The sequence below is a fragment of the Neopsephotus bourkii genome, unplaced genomic scaffold (genome assembly GCF_033783945.1).
Source record: "Neopsephotus bourkii isolate Nb327-2 ecotype Australia unplaced genomic scaffold, CSIRO-AGI_Nbou_v1 NB_1630, whole genome shotgun sequence".
NCBI lineage: Eukaryota > Metazoa > Chordata > Aves > Psittaciformes > Psittacidae > Neopsephotus > Neopsephotus bourkii.
The window spans coordinates 1,931,092-1,954,743 of NW_026902105.1; the positions used below are offsets into that span (position 1 = coordinate 1,931,092).

The 23,652-nt window shown below is 39.5% G+C and overlaps 2 protein-coding genes and 1 pseudogene across 3 annotated transcripts in view; 2 read left to right on the top strand and 1 right to left on the bottom strand.

The window, feature by feature from the left end:
- The window catches only part of SPAG1 (sperm associated antigen 1), a 36,756-nt gene extending 22,885 nt beyond the window's left edge, over positions 1 to 13,871 (top strand). Inside the window, exons 14-19 of the mRNA XM_061373255.1 lie at positions 1,589 to 1,761; positions 5,030 to 5,171; positions 6,862 to 6,988; positions 9,984 to 10,148; positions 12,096 to 12,467; positions 12,621 to 13,871. Of these exons, the coding sequence (XP_061229239.1) occupies positions 1,589 to 1,761; positions 5,030 to 5,171; positions 6,862 to 6,988; positions 9,984 to 10,148; positions 12,096 to 12,467; positions 12,621 to 12,752 (1,111 nt within the window). The 3' untranslated portion in view covers positions 12,753 to 13,871. The remainder of the gene's footprint in view (positions 1 to 1,588; positions 1,762 to 5,029; positions 5,172 to 6,861; positions 6,989 to 9,983; positions 10,149 to 12,095; positions 12,468 to 12,620) is intronic.
- Positions 1,808 to 1,967, top strand: LOC133223116 (U2 spliceosomal RNA; annotated as a pseudogene).
- Positions 13,872 to 20,141: 6,270 nt separating the features above from the next.
- RNF19A (ring finger protein 19A, RBR E3 ubiquitin protein ligase) overlaps positions 20,142 to 23,652 on the bottom strand; it is a 57,991-nt gene continuing 54,480 nt past the window's right edge. For both annotated transcript variants that reach the window (XM_061373244.1, XM_061373243.1), the window contains exons 10-11: positions 22,805 to 22,948; positions 20,142 to 22,415 (exon numbers count right to left, since the gene is read on the bottom strand). In XM_061373244.1, coding sequence (XP_061229228.1) covers positions 21,725 to 22,415; positions 22,805 to 22,948 — 835 coding nt within the window. In that variant the 3' untranslated portion in view covers positions 20,142 to 21,724. The remainder of the gene's footprint in view (positions 22,416 to 22,804; positions 22,949 to 23,652) is intronic.

Genomic DNA, 23,652 nt, shown 5'->3' on the forward strand with positions numbered 1-23,652 from the left:
ATCATCCTACTTGTGTCTGAGGGTGGGCTTGATAAATCATGTTAAGGCTTGTCTTTCTGTACTTACCTAACTAAGCAGGCTTTCCAGAAATCTCAGAATGGAATGAGTATTCAGTCTGATAGTTTTAATAATTCTCACATAAAAGACAAATAGAATTTTTAATATAAAGGCTTTACCTGGTTATTTTGCAGTCAGAAGGAAATAATGAAGAGTGATTGATCATCAAAAACTGTAGGATTCTTTCTGCTGATCTGATTCTAGATCAGGTTTTTTCTCAAACTTTTTAAGCCCATTATAATAAATAGAGAAAAATTAAACAGGAAGCCAATGGCAGTGTGGTTTACTGTAGAACTCTTGGTTTACTTTGTGGGACTTCCTAAAAGACCAAAACTAAGCAAGAAGATTGGATTGGGTCCCTTATACTCATTCTAGTTCATTCTTCATGTCACATTCTAGGTTAGTTCTTTTTTCGGGGGATGTGTATTCATATAGTGTTTTTTATACCTGTGTTAGATGGAAGTACACCTAATACACAAATTTCAGGTTTATTTGCTGTGTTGTCATGTGACTTGCCTTGCTACTCAATTCAGAATTTTTCTTTGTTAGATATTAGACTTCTCCCCAGTTGAACTTGACTCTTAAGTTCACTTTGAGATCAGAAGATGATTACCCCACTATTATTCTCATAGTTGATTAATATGCTTGGGGTTTTCTCTTGGCTTGGTTTTCTTTTTTTTAACACCACAGAAGTTGTAATGGAACCATGAAATTTTATATGGCTTTAGTCATTATATTGACTTAGGACTTTCTCCAAAATGTATCACAGCAGTGGGTAACTCCCACTTGAATGGATTTTGAATGGAACCTCTCATGTACAGAAATAGTTGACCTATATATACATGTACATATAGTACATATATAGAAAATAATATATATATTATGTAATATATATGTTATATGTAATGCATACTATATAATGGCTAATACATAATATATAAATGTGTGTTGTAAATAGTTTTTATATATTTTATTATTTCCCATTTTTAAATGGGGATAAACAATGATTGATTGATAAATTTCTGACTGTTATTTAAAATGCAGCTTAATACCTACTTTGTGACCTGCACTGGTTATTTAGAAACCTGCTGTGTAAGAGATTTCATCTGACATTGGCAAATTTAGGTATCACACTTTGAGGGTATTGTAATCTACACTTGTTACAAATAACTTCTGAACAGGTGAGAGAAGTAAACAAAATAAGTTTATTTATTTATTTATAGCATGTGGTAGGCAGCATTTCAAGCTTAATTGCAAAATCACTTGCTTAAATATTCACAGATCCTGCTGAACTCATCTTCTTATCTCCTAAATGCTAACATAAATACTCTAAAATCAGAAAAAGTATAAATCTTAAACATATGCAGCACCACTGACTGCTGTGACAGTCTTTTAAAAACTTATGCTTCAGGATAACTGCTTGGTTGTTTTTTTGAAAATTAGAACATTGCATTATTTAATTTGGGTGTAAGTCATTGAAGTGTGAGTTAAATATGTGAAAAGTCATGTTGGTGGGACTTTTCTCTTTCAGAATAACAAAGGCATTAATAGATCAGGATGGTCCCAGTTGGAGGGAGAAACTGCCACCAATTCCAGTTGTCCCAGTTGCTGCTCAGCTACACAGATGGGATGGAGGAAACTTTACTTCAGAAAATATGCCAAGATGTCCTACAGAGAGCAAAAGAGAAGAGTTGTCGATGAATCGTACGTATAGCAAATGCATATATATATATTTATACAAAAAAGGAAAATGGCTTCTTGGCCTTTTGGGTAAAATCAAGTGTATCTGTTCTTACCAATTTAATATCTGATATGATGTGAGGACTTCACATTAAATGACGTTTTGGCACTAGGAGTTGGAGCTGGAGCTTGCTCGTTTTTTTTGGACTTGATGACCTTAAAGATCTTTTCCAACCTAGTTGCTTCTAAGAAAGATCCTAATTGTAAAATGGAGTAAGATTTAATAATGTCAAAGAAACTGCTTTAGAAAATATTTAACAGAGACCTTTGTGATAAACCAACTTAGGTGATTGTCATTTACATGATTTGGTTTCATGTGCTTCAGGGAGCCACAGGTATGATTTATTTTAATTTCTTTTAAAATTTTATTTTAATTTCTTTTTTTTAAGCTAAGTGATGTAGTTTTAAGTATGTAATTTCTGAAGTTACATAAAATACATCAGAAATACTTATCATCAGTATAGTGAGTCCCCTCAGAAGTATCAGTGGTTTCCCTGACATCATACTACAGTTATATACAGTTTTACCCCCCAAAACCACCACACAAACAATCACTCAGTAACATAATCAGCTTCATAATCTGTAGCTGTCATTTAATTCCTCATGAAAACATTACGCAGTTCTTCAGACTAGAAAGGGTAGACTTGTAGATGACAGTAGTTTGTGACATGGGCTATAGAAAAGCACTTCTGAGTATTACTTTTTTTTTTTACAATGGATTCTAGCTATGACAGTGGCCAGTAGTCACCTTTCAAAGATGTTAGTTCTAGATTTGTTTGCATATAAGCAGTGTGGGCTTAACTCCTTTAGGATATGTTCTTCCTTCTGACTTGTTCTTTTATTTATCGCAGTTTCCATTTTTCTCCTCCTGTAGATCAGGTGAAGGAACCTTCCTGATTCAGTTTTTATGACATGGAACATTATTTTTGCAAAGGCCTTAACTATGATTTTTTACTCAACTATTAATAGGTTCCCCTTTGAGTTTATTTAAATATAAAGAAAAATAGTGTTGAAGGTAATCTTCACCTTGATTAACGCAGGGGAGGCTGCAATGCATAACTACTGAGTTACTGGCTAAATAAGTAGCAGTGATTGGGTTATCTGCCCGTAACACATTACTGCAGTAATACATGTCCTCAAATAATCTGCGCTTTTGGGCACTACAAATTTAATTACTTTAAAAAGATCTTTCAGGTAATATTGAATTTATTTGTACCTGATGTAAAACAACAGGCAGCTTACAAATACATGTGTTCATGAAAACTGGATGTTTTTCTCGAGAATAAGATGTAGTTCTAGAAACTTGCAGTAATGTGGTTAAGAAATGATTTGAATAGGAGTGTGTACTAAGCTTCAGTAATGCTACAGAAAATTGGTTTTTTTTTAAAGAAACATGAGGCATGATGCTGTACAATTTAAGCTCAATTAAACTGATAAGAACTTTACTTTTTTTAAGATGTCCAGCGTCAAGTATTTTCATTACAGTTGCCACTACATGTTGTTATTGATTCATGGATCTTAAGGAGCAGGCAGCAATTGGGTTTAAAATTCGGGTTATTTTTATGAAATAGAAAACTGATACCTTGCACAGTTGCTATTAAACATAAATGCTTAGCTAGAAAAGTGCTCTTTGTTGTACTAATTGTACTCGAGGCTTTTTCTACTATTAAATAATATGACTTGTTGGATTTTTATTTCCGTGTATAACCAACTTTCTTAAACCTTTCAAGTAGTAGTAACTTTGGATCTGTATAACCTTGTGTAATTTTGTCAAGAGAGAATTTGAAGATGCTTGTAGTGAAAGATATACGGATGAGTGACTCCTGAGAACAGTGGTGATCATGTTTAGTCTGTTATGAAAGTTAACAAAACCGGCCATCACTGTGTTTATGAAGTGCGTCATTTTGATGCAGAACATGCCTCAGTCTGTTTTGAATAGAGTGGGATTTTGATTAGGCTTTGAGTTTAGAAGTACTAAATGAAGACTTTATTTTCTTCACTGCAGGCTGACCCTAAGGTTGTGGTTGCCTACTTTGGCCTGTACTAAATCAGTGGGACCTGACAGTGATAGCTGGTGGCAGAAGCATGCCAGCAATAATGATCAGTCAGTAGTTAAAAATTTCTCATGAATTTAATTAAAGTAGTAAGTAAGGCTTTCTGTTGCATGACAGGTTTTTTTGGAAGTTGTGTGTTGTTTTTTCTGTTTTATAACTTGAGTTATAATTTAGTTGTGTTTCTTGCAAAATTTAGTTCTGGTTTCTTGTTTTTACTCAATTTTTGACCCAAGCACCCATGTAGGTTTTTTGGCATAGAAGACTGCTATATTTTCATGAAAGAACTCACTGAGTTCAGTTATTGGTTAAAAATAACTGGTTATGTCCAGTGTTTAAAACATGACTGTTAGGAAGTAGTTCATATTCTTTAGCAAAGTACTAATAAAAAAAAAATAATCTAAAAAAATAGATTTTTCCATTATGATTTACTTAGAGCTATGTTACTAATTACTGTTTGCTCACAACAGAGACATGAAACTGCAGTCAGGATTGGTTTTCCACCGCAAACATAGCTAAAAGTTGTAGTATAACCCAGAAGCATATGCAAGAAATGATGGGGAGTTTCTAAGGAAAGAGAGATACAAAAGAATATACTACTAATTAAAAAATCCTAGTTAGGTGTTTTTAGGTTCTTCAAAGCATCTGCTATAAATAGTTATTAACAGGATATTACTGATACATCACTAACTCCTGCTGATGTGATGATTTGTTTGTCGTTTGCCAGTTTAGCATAGTAATTGTGATAGATAGTTGCTTGCAGAAAGAACATCAGCTCAAATTATGGCCACCTTGGTGTGATGGTGGAGATCTAGAAGGCTTTTAATCTTGCTGATTAAATCTCTACCATTGTAAATAAAACTGGTATCCCAGTAGAGATACACAGTCCCTCTGCACACAGAAAGTGTAGACAGAGGGAGGTGAAAGCGTAGAGCTCTGTTGCATGCCTGTTATTTTCAGCAAAATAGTTACACTGCTGGATGGGGAAATATGTGTTGTGCCAAATATAGACATGGTAGTTCATGCCTTTCTTTGAGCAGGAGATCTGGGACAGAAATGGCAATGTGCAGACCAATAGATACGCCAGTTGCCAGGCATTTATTCTTAGTGTGGGTAGGTTATTCAGCTACCATTAATGAACTGATCTATTTATGTAACACTGTGATCCTTTTGTAATGTAGGTGAGGAAGCTGAGCAGAAGTTCAAGACTTTAAAAACTGAAGGGAATGGTTTTGTAAAAGAGGGTAAATATGAAGAAGCTGTAAACAAATACAACGAATGCATGAAGTTAAATACCACAGAATGTGCAATCTACACTAACAGGTAAAGATGCAAAATATAAACCCACTTTAGTGGCAGTAGTTGTATTTTCTCAGTGGAAATAGAGATTTTTGAATCCCTTCAGTCCCCACCTGATGAGTGTTTCTAACTGATTTTTTTTGTTAAACCACATTATTCTCCAAGGGGAGCAAGTAATAATGCCACTAGCATGTACCTTTATGTATCTCTATATATATAGAGTATGCAGTAGTGAAAGTTACAATAAGTGTAGAGTTTTGCAGCATTTTGGAGAATACTGATATGATTTTAATTAAAAGCTAACGTGCCGTAGCAGTATCTCAGATATGAAAAGGAATAATTCAGAGAAAATGTACATGATGGAGGGAAGGAATGCCATCCAAAGGGACCTTGACACGCTTGTGAGGTGGGCTGATGCCAACCTCATGAAGTTTAACCATGACAAGTGCAAGGTCCTAAACGTGGGCCAGAGGAATCCCAGGCACAGATCCAGGCTGGGCAGAGAAGAGATTCAGAGCAGCCCTGCGGAGAAGGACTTGGGCGTGCTGGTCGATGAGAAAATGAACATGAGCTGGTTTCAGTGTGCGCTTGCAGCCCAGAAAGCCAACCATATCCTGGGCTGCATCAAAAGGAGTGTGACCAGCAGGTCGAAGGAGGTGGTCCTGCCCCTTCATTCTGCTCTCATGAGACCTCACCTGGAGTATTGTGTGCAGTTCTGGTGTCCTCAACATAAAAAGGACATGGAACTGTTGGAACAAGTCCAGAGGAGGGCCACGAGGATGATCAGGAGACTGGAGCACCTCCCATATGAAGACAGGCTGAGAAAGTTGGGACTGTTCAGCCTGGAGAAGAGAAGGCTGGGTGGAGACCTCATAGCAGCCTTCCAGTATCTGAAGGGGGCCTATAAGGATGCTGGGGAGGGACTCTTCATTAGGGACTGTAGTGACAGGACAAAGGGTAACAGGTTAAAACTTAAACAGGGGAAGTTTAGATTGGATATAAGGAGGAAATTCTTTCCTGTGAGGGTAGTGAAGCACTGGAATGGGTTGGCCAGGGAGGTTGTGAATGCTCCATCCCTGGAGCAAGGCCAGGTTGTATGAAGCCTTGGGTGAGATGGTTTAGTGTGAGGTGTCCCTGCCCATGGTAGGGGGGTTGAAACTAGATGATCTTAAGGTCCTTTCCAACCCTAACTATTCTATGATTCTATTATTTTTGAAAAAATGAAAGTAGGAACAGCCATACAACAGTGTTATTTTAAAGTTTGACCTAATTCTGCATCATAATTCTTCATGCTGTAGTCTTACCAGCTTTCACAAACTAAGAAGGATTTGATAAGGCCACTACTTGAAGAGGAGACTTCCAAGTAATAATTATGTGCAGAAAGTACTGTTTATTTAATCTAGAACACTTCTATGAGCTACTGTACTATGATATTGTACTAACATAGGCTCTGCCTTTAAAATACTTACATATCTGCCTAATTTCAAGCATTAGTCATGCTTGAATTTTGACTTTTATTGGAGGAATTGACCTTTGCTAAATCTATCCAGAGATGTCACTGCTACCTACTGGGTTTTATGTACTTTAAAAAATAACCACATTGAGAGTGAATTATGAGAAGTATTATAATGAGCATTTATGAGTCAGATACTGTTGGCACTACAGCACTGTAGAATTTACTTATATTGCAGTGTATTCTGTTTTTCTGTGTTAGAGCTCTCTGTTACTTGAAACTGTGTAAATATGAAGAGGCTAAGCAGGATTGTGATCATGTTCTTCAGATAGAAGATTCTAATATTAAAGCTTTTTACAGAAGAGCACTAGCGTACAAAGGATTACAGGTGAGGAAAAAGAACATGGCAGGTATTCTTATGGCACTTCTAAACTTGCTTATCCTCTTCAAAGACAATCAGGTAGATGCACTCAGTGGGTAAATACAAACATACAAAAGTATGCTGTGCTGATGTTTTATTACTTTTTAGAGCATTAGGCATACATAAAATCTTATATAAATATTTTTGCAACATAAAAACCTATTGACCTTATTACAAGAACATTGGAATAAATGAGGTTTGACTGGAGATTGGTTATGCAAGTTTCAGCTCTGTTCTAATGTTTTAATACTCTTTTGGGTATCCCACTCTGTTTTTTCTGTCAAGGTGTTTACTCTGTCTTTGCTGATGAGAAATGGATTCTCTCCAAGTCTGCCTGCCACTGTCCATACTCAAATCTCAAATCTCAAGGTGTCTTTTGGCATCTGCTCATATTTGAGTGCTTGTCATTATTAAACCAGGGCTTTAATTGTCTTGGTTTTCTCTCTCTTCCTTCCCCAAGCACATTAAGAACCTTTGTTAGTAAACTACTTTCTGGATGGTATTGGTATTCAAACTTTTCCATTTACACATTGGTGGTGGTGTCTATACTGTGCTCATCTTACAGTTTTTTGAGTATCCTTTTACTTGATCATCATAAATGCAGGCTTACATTGCTCATATCCATCCTAAATGTGACTGCAAATCTTGTGTTCCATCACTTGAATGACTTCATTCCTTTTGTCCCTGTTGGTTCCCATTCTTCAGTGTTGTTAATTAGCCCCTGCACTTCATAATCCTTTCATAGCAGTCTTTATCCTATCTGTCAGCACTTACCTGGTATTAAATTATCAGCTTCTCTCTTCTGTTGGCTCATGATGGCAGCTATCCTCATCTACTTTGTATGAAATTTTACAAATGTCTTTTAAACAAGCATATCACAAGCTTTCTCTTATGCTGCTCTTCACAACTGGAAGTGATCACTCCAGGCATCCACCAAGGTTTGGCAGTGTCCATCAAGTGAATACTTACCTCAAACCTCTATTATATTTAATGTCTTAAGGTCTCTCAGCCCTCGAATCACCTGAGGACAGCCTGTTTGTGCTTAGCCTTATAATAGGCCATTCTTGTCCCATATTACAATTCCAAATGCAAATCATAGAAGCCATGAGATCTTTTGTTTGTGATAAATTTGTTCCCTTGTTGCAGTAGCTATGAAATTTTGGAAGTTTGCTTGAATTTTCAAAGGTGGTGAAAAGTCTTACTTTTCCATAAAATCTTTTCTGTAATTACACCAAGCTACCCAGTATTAATCATCTGTAACCTTATGCCGTTGAAGTTGATAAAAAATTAGTATAAATATGAGGAAAGGCAGATAGTGATTCTACCAGTCAAAATAAAGGGAATTACCTGATAGTGAAGAATGTCAAGAATTAGAGAACTTAACGTTTTTTTGAATGTCCTAGGAAAAAAATGCTGGTTTTGTATTATTGAAGACATAACGTGAAACACACTGCTTATGGATCCTTTCAGAACAGTCTCTGCTGGGGACTCCCAAAATACTCTGTTGTGGTTGGATTTAATGCCTTCATTATTGCTAATTCCAGGAATGTGAGTGATTCGTAAAGCCAGAGAAAGTAACAAAAGTGATTTGAGGTTGACTAATGACTCCGTTATGAAAAATTTTAAGAGCTAAAAGCATGTAGCTTGGCAAAGAACTATGCTGGGAACTGGTTTTCCTATATAAATATCCAGATATTTAACCACAAAATCTGCAGTGGAATTTAATGGAGTAAATGAGATGTTTTAATAGGTTTACTGGATGTATTTAAGGGAAGATCATGAAAAAATCATGTTTGTGTGATGAATCAGGCCTGTAACATAGTACACAGGACCCTGGTCTGCATGTCCTTATAGTCTGGCTTATAGTCCAGTCTCTTGCTTTGGGTACAGCCATTTTGTATGATTTTTGTTGCGAAGTGTGTCAGGCTGTATTTTTAAAGCCAGGAGGGTTGGTTGTTTGCTGACCATTGTGATCATTTCCAGAAGACTGGTCCAAAATCTCATTTCTCTGTAGTTGTGAATACTCATACCTGTAATTCAGATGGTTTAGCTTAATTAGTAGCTATGTCCTGATTAAAGCAGTATGCCCCTTCCTGCATTCATAAAGCTAAATAATTCTAGTTCACTTTGTTCATGCTGTAGCAGACTTCACTTCACTTACAGACTTATTGCAATGTCTCTGCACCTTGAATACTGGTCATCAGTTTTGAACAAAATAGTCTGTGTAGGAAAGAGAAAATGAGTGACTTATACACTAGTGCTTCTATTTCAGTTGAGATGCTGAGGAAATACCTCAGTTGGTATATGAGGACTTTTTTTCACGATAATATACATTACTTATAGCAACCTGATGATACTGCTTAGGAACAGAAGAAATATGAGGTCCCTCACACAAAGAAATTACATCAATCTTTTCATATCTGCATGGTCTTCTACTATTTGCCGCTACATTTCATCCTTATTTTTAACTCCGGCCATCAAGGTGTCTTGATTTTTCTGTGATATTCTAGTCTTCCACAGAATTGATGCTGTTAACTTTATCTCTCCAGAAAATGTAGTCTAAACCCCCATAATTTTTAATGGTAAAATTTGAAATAAAAACATTAAACACAAGTGTGGGTCCTAATGAACACTCTGTGGCTGTGTTTGTCCTCCTAAACCTGTTCATCTCAGAGTTCATAACATCATCCCAGTCTTTTAAGTATTACCAAAAATTTACAGTGTTACACTGTAAGCAGTTGTGGTTAAAAGCAGCAATCTTCAATAATCTATTCTCTCATATAGGGAATTTCCCCTGAAACCATAATGAAATTACACTGTCTGTATTTAGATTATTTTTGTCTGTTTAATGTTGAGATCCCAGTATTTTTATTCTCCTTAATTGTAAAAGAAGTTATGGTAGTTCACATTTGTTTTTCTAGTGGTGGGCTTATGAAAAAAGTATTTTTCCTTCTGCTTATAGAATTATCAAGCCAGCGTTGATGATTTGAACAGAGTACTTCTAATAGATCCAAACATTCTTGAAGCAAAAAAGGAGCTAGAGGAGGTAACCCAGCTGCTTAACGTTGACAGCAGTGCTGCAGCTGGCAGTCAAGAAAAGCAAAGGAAGAAAATAACCATCCAAGAGGTATGTGTGTTCATTTTTAAAAGCAGGCAGTATAGAAGCCACACATTTGAAAAGATAATACTGAATCTTTTGGTTTGCACTTCTTAGCTCTAGTTTTTTTGGGTGTTGGGATTGTATTTTTCATGTTATCTTGAGGGCATGTTGGAGGATTCTTGCATATGTATTGAGTGTCCATTATATTCCATAGTAAAGCTTGGACTGCTTTGAAGTGTGTTCAGAACCATAGCAGGAATGGAGAAAGTACATTAAGAGGCCACAGAACTTGAGGGTGTGCTCCTTGTAAACAAAAACTGCTTAGACTTAGAATACCTGTTTTACAGAATGTAACTGTCAAACAGCAGTTGCGCTCTTAAATTCTGTGCTACTCAGGAAGCCTCTGGGGCTGTGCTGGCAGAGGTTCATTGTCAGCGGGCATTCTGGCTGTTCTGGTGCTAGCAGTAAAGTTTCTGAAGGATGAAGTCCCACCTTAAAGAGCTAAAGTATGGGTAAAACATCTGTAGGATCTTAGAAATATGTGATGTGATGTTCTGTACTGGATCAAAATGTTAGCATTGCAGAGTTCTGGATAGAATTAGGCGACGAAAGGATTTTCTCAGTCACCTGATATTTTTGGATTGTAGCTTTGCTCGTCCTTCAAGAATGTTTGGGGTTTTTTTCCCATTTAATTTTGAAACAGTTAAAAATACGTAGTTCCCAGTCTGTATGGTGATACTGTAATTTGATAACATAATTTCAAAATGCTGGTGTAATGGAAACGTTGGTTATTAATATAGAAAAAAATTGTTTTACTGAAACACTTCACATTGTCATGAGTTCATAGGATTTTATGTAACTGGCGTAAGCTGAGTGTAGTGTTAGTTCTCAGTTGTGACAAACAGAGGGTCCTGGAGAGTGTGCACAGGAGGTTTGCGAAGTGACCACATTGTTCAGGGACCAGCTAACTACATTAGTGGCAATGGTAATTTTTCCAGGGGTGGGGCAGGAATCATTCATGTTTGCTGTCATAATTACAGCTGCCCTCTTAAGAGAGCCTTCCCTAGCTCATCTTGCTGTAGTATAAGGTAGGTCCATGAAAACAGGCTGCAAAATAAGAAAGTCAGAAACTGGGATTTATCATTATTCCATTTTAATCAAGCTATAAATATATGAGACAATAAAGATTTCTCTTCTGATAGTAAAGATTGTTGAAAAACAGAACAAAATGGCTGTAAGCCCAGTGCAGTATTTTCCTAAAAGACTAACTTAGCCCCCTGTACTGTACAGTACAGTGCCTTAGACTTTCTAAAACACTTGGCCTCCTTTGAAGAGACCCTGTTTAATGAGTTTCAGTCAGTTTATACAAATTCCATGACTCCTGGTAACTTGAAGTAGATTTCAGACAATGTAGTTGGGCCCATGGTTAATTTTCTAGTGACTGATTCATGAAACTCAGTGCAGGCTGCACACTTGGGAGAAGTTAGGTGTGTATTCAGGCAATCAGACCATGCTGAGCTTTCTCTTCCCCAGTGAGGCTCCACCAGCAACCTGAAGTAGCTGCCATATATAGCTGTGTTGTTCTGAAGGCACAGCAGTGAAATGGAACACTGGTGTCTGGTGACTTGACTTCTTTTGCTTGTCTTCTGCAACTGCACGTTTAATATGCATATAGAGTCCTCCTTAGATTTTTCCCAGTGGTCTTCAGTTGTCTTTCTACGGTGGAGTGCCAAACAGTGAAAGGAAATGTAAAATACAGGCTTTTGACTACAAACCTTTAAAGATGAATTAGAGAGGTACTATTCTGGGGGGAAGTAGAACATAAAAGAACATAGGTGCCTTTCTTTTATGAAGAGTAAAATGCTAACTTTAATGTGGTGACATTATTGATGGACTATAGGCATATAGTTTATGAAGCTTCAGGCTGTTGGTATGTCTATGTTGAAACGATTTGTTGCCGTTTTGTTTGTGAAGGTGACTGGATCTGATGAAGAAGAAGAGAGACCGTTTGCTACATCAGATGTGACTGATGGCATTACTTCTAAGGAAGCAGTTCAGGAGAGTGTGTCACTGAAGACCTCTGAGAAACTGCCGATTTCTGAACCAACTAATGCTTACGACTTCGGTCAGATTATAAATGCAGTGAATAGCAATAATGATAAAGCTGCTTGTGCAGATCTTTTAACAGTTACTGATCCCAAAAAACTGCCAGTGCTGCTAAGTAACAAACTTGAAGGAGAAATCTTTCTGTTTTTCATCCAGTCATTGGAATATTATGTAGTTGGAAAAGATCCTGGTCTTGTATATCAGCACCTTTTCTACTTGAGCAAAGCAGAAAGATTTAAGGTAAGAACCTAGACTGAACGTGTGCTTCAGTTGCACTGAAACCTAGAGGAAATTTTCATATCTTAAAAGGAAACAGTACACAGATTTTGGCTCTGTCAGATACTATGATTTTCAATCAAACTATGCTAATTATAAAATAATCTGCTTTTTCAGGTGGTGCTGGCCCTTCTTAGCAAAAATGAGAAGGAACAGGTTCAACAACTGTTCAGTTTACTTCCAGAAAACCAGAATAATCAGTACTCTTCAGAAGATCTTGAGAGCCTTAAAAAGGTTTATGAACTTTAAGAACTTAAAATTTATTGGTTGCATGCATATGGTTGATGTTTAGAAGATGGATGTTTGAACTCTGAAGACTTGCATGGGTTGCAGTGGGTCTTTACCCAGGCTGTTTGAATTCTATTTTGTTTTGACAGCATATGCACATTTAAAATTTGCTCTTTTTTTGTTTGTTTCTTATAGTTGTATACATTTTTAATCTCCAGAATTTAATGCATATCATTGTGTTCAGTAGCAGAGTTCATGTAGTTTAGCATACTGATTTTATTTAGACTGGTTTAATTATATATATGAAAATATATTTTACACTAGGTATATAATGTGAAATGTCTTGATGGTACAATAGAGAGCACTGTTAGTCATCACTTGTTATATCATTTTGTGAGTTGTATGTTCTTGTGATAAAGAAACGTCTTCAAACTAAACGGGTCAGTTAGCAATAGCTTTGCTAATATGAGTTTACAAAAAGTATTAACATTTTGCAGATACATTACTTAGGCTGCCTGTTTCTTCACTGTCCTTTGTCTATACAAAATGGATTTAAATACTATTTCTGTAACGCAGATAAGCAGCAAAGGTGAATGAATAATATGTTAGCTTGTCATGGAACACTTTAAATCACAATAATTAATTATTAAATAATTATTAAATAGGTATGGGTTTTGGCAAGCAATTAGTTTTCAGTGCAGAGAATTCTGCTTTTTCTCTGTGTGTGGAAGGACCATTGGTTCATGTGGCCTTTGAGGTGGCAGTTACAGGCAGAACAAGCGGCTGCGCTTAGCAGTAAAAATACTTAACTCTGAGTTCCTTAATCAGATTATTTCAGACACCAGCTATTTCTGTTTACAGACATTGATAAAGCCAAAAGTAAAACCATTCTGTGGACCAGTATGACTTTTTTTTTTTATTTCAGGCAGGACTTTCATGTTTTATATTGGATTCTGACAAAGCTCCTTTTTTAAAGATAAAGCTCTTAAAATACCCCAATGCCTTCTTTGCACATGTGATACAAATGTCAAACTCACTGGCACTGTAGAGACAGCAGCAAGAATGTTATTCTAATGAAAATATTTCTCAGGTGTAGATTAACTGAAAAAAAAAAAATAAAGGTTTTTTTTTCTTGAAAAGTGTAATTTTGGATTCTCTTTCCTGGTTCTACACTCTTAGGGCTTGTAATCCTGACATGTGGAGCACGGCAGATGTAGAGTGCCAAGAACAAGGCTTTTAATTCCTAAAACAACTTAGGATTTTTCTTTTTAAATGCCCTCTTTTTATGAGGCTGTCATGTTCAGGAGAGATCAGTCACTCACCTGTCTGTGTGTGACCCGTTGTACTTAACCAGCAAAGGGTCAGTTTCAGTCATGGTGAAAGGTACCTTCACTAATTTCTGTGTTAGCGATTGCAGTCTGCAGTTTAGTATGTTCAGAGAATATTCATGTGTGCAGCTTACTGACATGGTTTAGAAAACTTAATCCATTTTCATTTAGTAGAATCCAGAGTGGTTTTAATAACAGTAAGTAATAAATTGGAGGATTGTATTAATAATACATGGATTAGGAAAAAGTTACTTTGCCTAGAAGAAAGCATAAAACCCAGCTACGTAGTTCTAATATAGTTCTAATACAGTTTTAGTTGCTTGGAAACTGTAGTTGAGTAAGAGCCAGTGGCAAAAGCCACCACATCAGAAAATCTCATGATGAAATTAAGTATTTTTTCATGCCACCCAACCCCCCAAGTATTAAAAACTCTTCAGATATCTTCTGAGAAGCAGCCCTGACTGCTGAAGTTGGTATCTCATATGTATAGTTCATTTTGATGCTAAAGACAAACATCAGAATAGTTGTGGCAGTAGATCATAAGAAAGAATTTAGCACATCTAGGAAACAGACAGACGTTATTAGAAATACAAAGTGTTTTAAATAGGGTGTTCTTGATAAATCTTTTATCCATGAAGAGAAAGAAATGTGTTGTCATAGGTGGGTGTACAGTATCGCAGTAAAGTTTTGGTCAGTCCCTAGCAATTAAACTAGAAACCTTAAAGTAATTCAGAGGAAAGTAGCCCAGGAGTCCAGGAAGATACCTTTTCCTGTAATACCTTCCACTTGAATGGCATCTGAACCAGAGGTTAATTGGGTTTGAGGTGGAAATGATGGAGATGAGCAGATCAGGAAGCTAAAATTACCCCTTGGTAAGAAGTCCTAAATGAAGAACTGTGGCAGTGCTGGTAGGAGGGAGCTGTTGCCAGCTGCAGGCAAGGCTCTGTACCCACGTGTCTCGGATGTAGTCAGCAGGAGATTAACAGAAATCCTGATTCAAAAGACCAGCACTTTGCTGTGAAGTCACCCATTTCCCTACAGCAAAGAGCTGATCAGGTGCGTGTCTGTCTTCAGTAACAAGAGGGCAGGATTTCCTGGAGAGCTTAAACTTGGCCCTAACAAAACAAAAAGGTTTTCATTTTCTGTGTGTGATTAAGCCTGATCTCCTCAATCTTGAGGCAGGCAACCTTTAGACAACCTCCAGCCTACCCTAACCACTCTATGGTAGATAACCCCTTTCCTAGAGCTGATCTCAACCACCATTACAGTATGTTCCCAGCCTTTGTTGCATACCAGGAGCTGCTTTTTCAGATCTTTCAGCTCATTCCAGTCCATGATCCCAAAGGGACTAGATATATTCTTGAAGTCATGAGTTCTTGAAGCTCCCACCAGGCCAGGCACACACTCGCAGCAGCTCCAGGGCATCAGCTGCAGCTTTGAGAGATGTCTGAATTTCCTCCAGCACCTTATTCCTCACCTCACTCCAAAGTGAACCTGTGACACAAGACCTTCAGCAGCCACTGATGCAGTAATTATGAATGCCCTGCACTATGAGTAGTAGACCTTTAAAGTTGTAGCTGTGCTAAACCTGTGCTACATCTATTTTTAAACTATCAGGTCAGCTGTATTACCTGCAAGCCGTTTTTGCCTGATGTGCCTCATACCTGTCTCAACCAGAAACTTTTGGTTTCAGCTTCCGAAGTTAAAGAAATACATAAACCACAAGGGAATAAAGAAGAAACTGAAACGTTTCTTATTTTAATAGCAGAAAGACTAACTCAAATATGTATTTCTTAAATAAGTTAGCAACTCTCAAATGTAAGAAAAATGGCTCAGTTTGCCAGGTGAGCTGTTGGCAACACCACCAGTGGGCTAGCTGTGGTTGCAGTCATGTTGGTGATGGTCCTACCTCATTCAGGTTTCATTGAGATTGACTGCTTAGTTTGGACTGGGACTGGGAGGGCTAGGCTGACAGGCAGAACAATTCCTAGAGACATAGAATGAACTTCCAAGAAGAATCAACTCAAACATCTTGTTAGGGCCTGTACTGATTTGGCATGAACAGAGCAAGCTGAGGCCACCAGGCTTCAAAGGCTGCCCCTTCTGCAGGGCAGTGTTTGACTGCTGGAAGCCATTCTGGAGGCGCAGGGGGTGAAAAGGAAAACTTTCAGATGTTGATGTCCTAAACCCACTTACTTGGCAGATGAGGGTTGCCTAAACGTGTCCGTCCTGGGAACATCCTGGGGAAACCTCATCAGGGCCAGAGGGAGGAACCTCTGCAGCCCTGAGCAGCTGACGCCTGTTTCAAAGCGCTCCTTTGCACATGGATGCAAACCCTGTTTTTAACACCAGTGGAGGTAGCGAGTTTCTGTAACTACTGGAAAGGTGGCTAGTGTCCATGGAATAGAGCCTGCCGGGAGCCAGGGCTTCACTGCTGTGGTTTTGATCCCTTCAAAGTATTTCTGAAATCCACAGGGAAGCGGCTCCGGGTGGAACCGCTGCTGTCACCCAGAGAGGTGCTCCAGGGGATGAGCATCATCACAGCACCGCTGTCACTGGCCAAAAAGCTGGTTTACTGCAGCGCCCTCGCCACCACTCTTCCCAGACAGGAGCGCAGGCAGCAGAGACCTGAGAGCCCAGTTACTGGCAAACCACACACTTCGCCCTTACATCTTTTTCCACTCACCAGAACCTGCTCTGCTTTATGTAACACAGCTGCCCAACTACAGAGCTATTCCCGGTGCCTGCCAGGCCTTCCATAAGCAAACTGAAGTATTTGCACTTGTTCATTACAATAGACAAGATTTGTGAACAGCAGCAAAACAGACTCCTTCCCCACTTGTAAATGGAGGTGTGTGCCATGGGTCAGTGTAACTGCTCACTGCCTGCAAGCTGCAGCAACCCAAGGATGAAGGGCAGGCACCTCGGAGCAGGTTCAAACCCCAGTGCCTGGCTGAAGGAGCATTAAACATCACCTCTCCATCCAGGAGTGCTCCCTTGCTCAATGCAGCACTGTTTTCCTACACACATCCCAGCGCAAGGCACATCCTCCAGCTGCAGCAGTGCAGGGCCCTGGTGTCAGTTCCTTGCAGCCCGGTGCTATTTCTCAGTTGCTGCTTGCTAAATAAATAAATTGTAAATAAATTCAGCAACATGAGAGTGTTTCTGTCAGGAAGCGAGAGGGATTATAGGGGGATAAAGTTATTGGCCCAGAGTGGTGGGCTCAGAAACAACTTGAGCACACAGCCTGTGAGGAAAGGGTAGCTTGAGCCACATAAACCCCATCATGCTGATGGCCTGCTGCCTAAACCCAACCGCTCTAATTCAGGCTGTTGTGAATTTTAATTTCCTTACTGTCACAAGCAATAACAGTCCTTTTGTCAAGCACATTCAGCAGGATCTGCTGACGGGAGAGCTGTGCCTGGGCAGCTGATGGCTTTGCCCACCAGGATGACTGCTACTGGTACCTGGTGTGCAGGCAGGTTCTGAAGCAGTCATGTCTCAAGGATACGCACTGACCCAGCCCAGCCCATGAGCGAGGTGTGACAGCAACTCCATGTTTGTGGTTGAGCTTCCGGCTGCTGCGAAGAGGCAGGATTCTGTGCCAGGAGGATACCTGCCCCCTCTGCTGCCGCATACCAGCTACCCAGAACATCTCAGGGAAACCGAGTGCACCAGCTTCATCACTTGTTGGTATCAGCCCAGAGGTTGGCAATGGAATGCTCTGACCCTCCTGTGCTCCCAGGCGCTGCAGCTCCCCATGGTTCCCACAGAGCATACAGTTGGAACATCACAGCTGGGAGCTGCTGATGGGGCAGCAGTGCTGGCAGGAGCTTCACACACGGCTGTTTGTGACTGAGGAGCAGCAGGACGGACTTCCTCGGCCGTACAGTCCCACTCACTTCAGGCCTCCCGTGTTGCTGAAGTGGCAGCTCCCTGTTAGTGCTGACACCAGAGCAGTGCTCAGCCCTAGCCCAGTGCCCAGCATCCATCAGCACTGGATGAGCGCTCCCTGCACTCTGCAGGCGGGCACCTCCTGCGTCACTTCCCCTTTCTTGGAGCCCACAGTGCAGTGGAGGCTGGGAGCTGCAGCACAGAGCACACGGACACCAAGGACAGCAGACATGGGAGTATCAAGCAGTCCCAGAGACACTGGCATTGTCAGAGCACAGCTGCGCAATGTGGACCAAAACCCCAAACACTGACATAGGACAGGGTATTTTACTGGTCTCAGTTTCTGCTCAACACTTCTGGCCCCCTTCCGGGTATGACTTGGCTTAAATATGATTGAATAAATTTTAACCAGACAATGCCACAGCGTGTGACCTGGTATTTTGGGCCTGGGGTTTTTTTTTGGTTTTCAGTGATGAAACTAAAATCTCTCCCCACAGCACCTGAATCAAGCAAACTTTCCTTAGGAAATTACATTTAATTTCATTAATTCAGTTCATATTTTTCAGCCATCTGCTCGGTTACCCTTACAAAGCACTGCTACCCACAGGAGTGATGCCATCACTAAACAGGCAACTATTTGATTTGCAGATCAAAATGACTGGAAGAGATAGAAGCCATGCAAAAGATGTTTTCATGCCGCTAAAAAGGTGCCAGCTCACTCATGCAGACGTTTATGGCACTGATTCAATGAAAAGGGATGTAAAACTCCAGATGCTTTGCTACCACAAAAAGGCAGCTATTACATGAGACATCAGATTCAAAACTAAACTGAAAATAAAAGCCAAAGGGGAGGTTCACCTTCTGCTGCATGGCATGGAGCAAAGAACTGGCTTAAGTGAAAACAACTGGCAAAGAACTGGTTTAAGTGAAAACAACTGGCAAAGAACTGGTTTTGGCTTAAGATGCCAAACTGAAGGCGGTGGAGTGAGACTGGAGTTTGACTTACTTGGAAGTTTAGAAACAGGCCTTGCAGGACATTTTAGCAGCTGGACTGCCTGTCACTGTGCAGAGGCAGAAGCACGACTGGCTCACCAAGGCACATTTTACTGTGTTCTCTGGCCCCTGGCTAACAATCAGTTAACACTTCAGTTCATGACTAACAGACATTTCTGTACAGGCCTGAAAAATCACAGTGCAATTCACACACTGGTGCTTCATTCAGTTAATGTTGACCTTAACTCAATACAATTAATCTTCAGGAACAATGTCCTTTATAAAAGCATTCAGATGGGGGGATATCAATCAAGAACAAAGCACAAAAAGGAGCTGTTAACACAAACCTCCCCACAGAGTAAAATTTGCATTTGCGTCCAATTCAGAGTGCCTGATGACATGGCAGAAACTGCCCATGTGCCTTGCTGCCATTTCTAGGGCACACTGTGCCACTTAGTTGTTACATCTCTCTTTGAGCTTTTGCCATTGGAAATGGAACAGACAATGCTCCAACTGTAGCTTTAGACTTGACCCAGCATAACAGTTCTCCTCTTGTTATTCCCTTTGATATATATCTTATGTATGGGTTTGGGATGAAGTAGATTCAGCTGCGTGTTCTGTAATGCATCCCAACCAGTTTCAGTTTCTTACTTCCTGAGCCTGTCACAATGCAGTGAGGAAATAAGCCTAATGACCAATAGGCTGTTCAGCCAAGCAAGAAGTACCAGTTGTCACCCAGAAACTCTGGCCAGCCTGCAGGGTTTCACATGTAACTTCATGCAGACTGCGGAACTGAGAAGAGCATCACTTTAGCTGCAGAAAGTAGAGTTTGAGCTTAGTTCCACAATCTCACCACAGCCTGTCTACTGGTGCCAAGGCACTGCAATTTTGTTTAAAGAGTAATACGCCTCTCAAAGCTATTCTATGTCCTGCCTGCCACAGAGGCTGCTCAGATTGCTCTCTTCTGTAAAAAGAAATCAGGTTAAAGTCTCTACAAGATGCAACTTTAGATCTTGTATTTCAAGGTATCAGAGCATTCAGCTCCCAAAGGACACGTCAATAAAAACGTTTGAAGGCAACAAGAGATGTCAGCAGTCAGCACCTTACAGGAAAGGAAAAGCCTCACAGCTCCTTCTGGGAACAGACACATTCTCATACAGCTCATCAGCACAGCAAGCAAAGGACCACTAGAAGGCAGTATTTAGACATTTATTTCAGATATGCAGTTTACACGCATATTATTGAGGAAACTGAATTGCAAATATACAAATACTGTAACAAGCATTACCAAATAACAGAACTGGCACTAGTGTTATAAGCATATTACTGAAACTGGTGAGGATAAGTCATGGAAAAGGACTGCAGCTCATGGCATGTTCTTTGTATCCAACCAAACTTCCAGTAGCACCATGATGGCAATACATGAAACACAAGACAGAACATTGTTAACTGTTATTTTGATATTCACAAGGGTTTTTCTTTTCTTTTTTTTTTTTTTTTTTTTGTCTTTTTATCTTTTTTTCCTCCATATTAGTGAATTACATAGCAAAAACCAATGTTAACGGTGCGGGCGCTTTGGACAACTTCGGCCTGTGTTCAGCTGTACAGCTTCCAAATGCAAAAGGAAAAGAAAAAAGCCAGCATATTTGGAACCCATCTTTGCACTCGGGCAGTCATTGCACTGCACTTTGATGTTGGGACTGAAGGTACACATGTCTTGCAAAGAGATGTCATGTCCACTAAAGCCTGAGTGAGTCTTTGGTAGGCTAATACTTCATTATTATTATACATTTATCTACCACAGTCATTTTATTCACTAGAGTTTTCTTTTGAGATGCAAGGTGGCCAGAGAGGACATTCTGGAAAACATTACAGTAACATCCTCAAACGACCAGGCACTTCAAACCCAGTCTTTTCCAAAGGCACCAAGAATGGATGGGGCACTGTTTTTCCCCTAATGAAAGGTGACTGCACCTGCTTCTCTACAATGCTTATAAATCACTGGATCGGTATTTTATTACAGTTTTTACACACTATATAGTAGGCCTTATCTGCTGTGTGGTTGGTTGCATGAATAAATAACCCCACTGTTCTTCACAGGCAATGTCTCCATCACACCACATATTTAAGTACCAATTGCTTCTGGTTCAAATTATGTCAAATGCCATAACCTTGCTCAAAACGTACACACACACAAACTTCTGACACAGGCTACATCCATCTGAAGAGACGCGGTTCCTTCTACATGCATTTTAAACAGTGTGTCCAGTTATGAAACAAAACTGTCATTACGAGTATTCACTGTAGAAATGTTTGTCCAGGTCTCTGCAGAACCTTTGCTTCCCTTAAATAGAGTTCACACAAGAATGGTTTTAAGTCACTGACACTCAGCGAACACCCATTTAACCCAAACCCCATATTTTCCAAGTGAACAGTGCAGGACATATTATTCATTTCAGCATTTAACATAGTAAGAATTTACCAGTTTTTATCTAAATACACCAAGTATATGCTTTCAAGCAAAGTTGTGGCAAAAAACCAAAACATGGACGTATTTGTACTGCTGTAATGCACTTGGTTAAAGCCTTCATGTCTCTTCACACAGGTCTAAGATCCATATTAAGTTTTTTGCCTTATCAGACAAGTATATATAAAATGCAGTTGTATCAAAACCTCGCTTCTGCTGGTCACCTGAAGCTTACAGAAGTCATATGTAATTCAACCAGCTTCCAGACAGGGTTCCTTAGTGGTAAGTATGTATTTGCAGCACTTATAGACTTAAATTTCAGTCTGAATAGCAGTGCTTAATTCCACAGCATGTTGTGAATGGTTGTTGTTTGTTTCTTTCAGTGTTTCACTAACACCTAAACCTACATCTGTTGAAGATCCATTGTTAATGCTTTCCTCAGCAATGTAACTCAGTTGTGGAACATCAGTGCTTGGGGCTGTTGGAACAGGCACAGGGATTCCACTTGGCTGTGGAGAGTTTTCCAAGCGATCATTTTCCACCTCTGGGAGAACACTGACTGTGGTAAAGCGAGTGTGATAGTCACTGGAACCATGGCTACAGGAAGTTTTCATACTTTCCATATCTGAGCAACTAAACTCAGAAAAATGACTCGAGTGCGAATCTGCTACAGATGGAATACTATCGCTAAGAGAAGGAGAGTCAAATTCACTGGAGTTTGTGCTTTGCTGTTCCAACAGCTGAGCATCCATGTCCTCTCTTGTCTCGTTTATCTTCATGCTACTCTTCTTTCTCAGCTTACCTTTACTTTTTTTCCCTGCTGTTGTTTCTTTGGACCACTTGGTGGCACTAGATTTACTTTCTGGCAAGCAGGCGGATGAGCAACCCGCATTACTACGACCTGCAGCACTGCCGTCGTCAACACTACTGCTGCCACTGTTGTGTCTGAATTTGGCTGGCTTTGATTCAATGTCCACTTGCACTTCCATACTGTTGCCTTCCCTAGAACAAGACAGACTCGTGAGTTTAAGTGTTAATCTAAGACAAGCCAGCTAACACAGCAGAACAAACTCTCACTACTTCCCAAAAGGCATAGCAAAAAAGAGCTAGAGGGCCATTAACATATTTTAGAGAAGTGTTTAACCAAATAAATAGCCCAAAGAAAAACACAAAGTCTTAAGACCGAACACTTCACTGTGCTGCCGTGATAGCATTTTTCTCTGGAAATAACCTTGGCAAAATGTAAGCAGTCACATGTAATTCAGTTTGTAACGAAATCTGCAGTTTCAAAGGGTCATAATTAAAGCAGAGCAGCTGAGTCATGCTTAGAATATCCTTTAATATAATAAGCAAGGCTTATTAATCTGCTGTTTTCACCACATTTCTTTTACCTGTCCAAAGGGATGTAGGAGTTCAGAATGGATCCTGCCATTGCTTTGGTACTGGCATTGTCACTAACTGTTCCCAAGCTAACAGTGCCAGATTCTCCACTCAGACTGTATCGTTCTTTCTGCACATCTGCTTGTACTTCCAGTCTGGGAGAGAAAGACAAAGACTTGCATATACTGTTACTGCAGTTAAAGCACACTAGGTGAGAATTAGTGTCACCTTGTAGAGTTCCTCCACCATTCAGTAGTCAGAGTTTTAGTTACTCCAGTACAGATGCACATATTTACCTTACTGAAACAGATTCTCTTTTCCCACTGTCAAAAAACAACTGGTTTTTGACTGAGAGACAAACTAAAACAGCTCTAAGTAAAACCAGATTAAGTTCCCCAAAAGCAAAATACTGTGTGTTAACCAGAGCTCCTGGATTCTTTCCTCCCCGAGATTTATGAACAACTACAATTCTTCTACAGGTAAGCATCCTGTACTTTAAAGATGGAAAAAAATAAATCAGAAGGGTATAAGGTCAAGAAATTACACTACCCATGTTTGCCCAGCTGCAAAATTATTATTAACCAAATAACAGAGAGAACTGTGTTCTGTACTCTGCTTTATATTGTACTATCAATTGCAACAGGAATAATAGAAACCTGAGCAATCTTAAGTTGGGCTGAGCAGATAAGCCAGAAATCTAATCACAAGCTTTTTTCCCTATGCCTTCTTTATCTATGCTCTGTCAGTGAACTGGAAGCAAGCTTTTGTCCTGTTTTCCACTCTCTAAAGAAAAGGACAGGTATTCCTCATTCAGCAGTAAGAGCTTGGAACACTGTTCCAGCATAAGGGATCTCTTGAT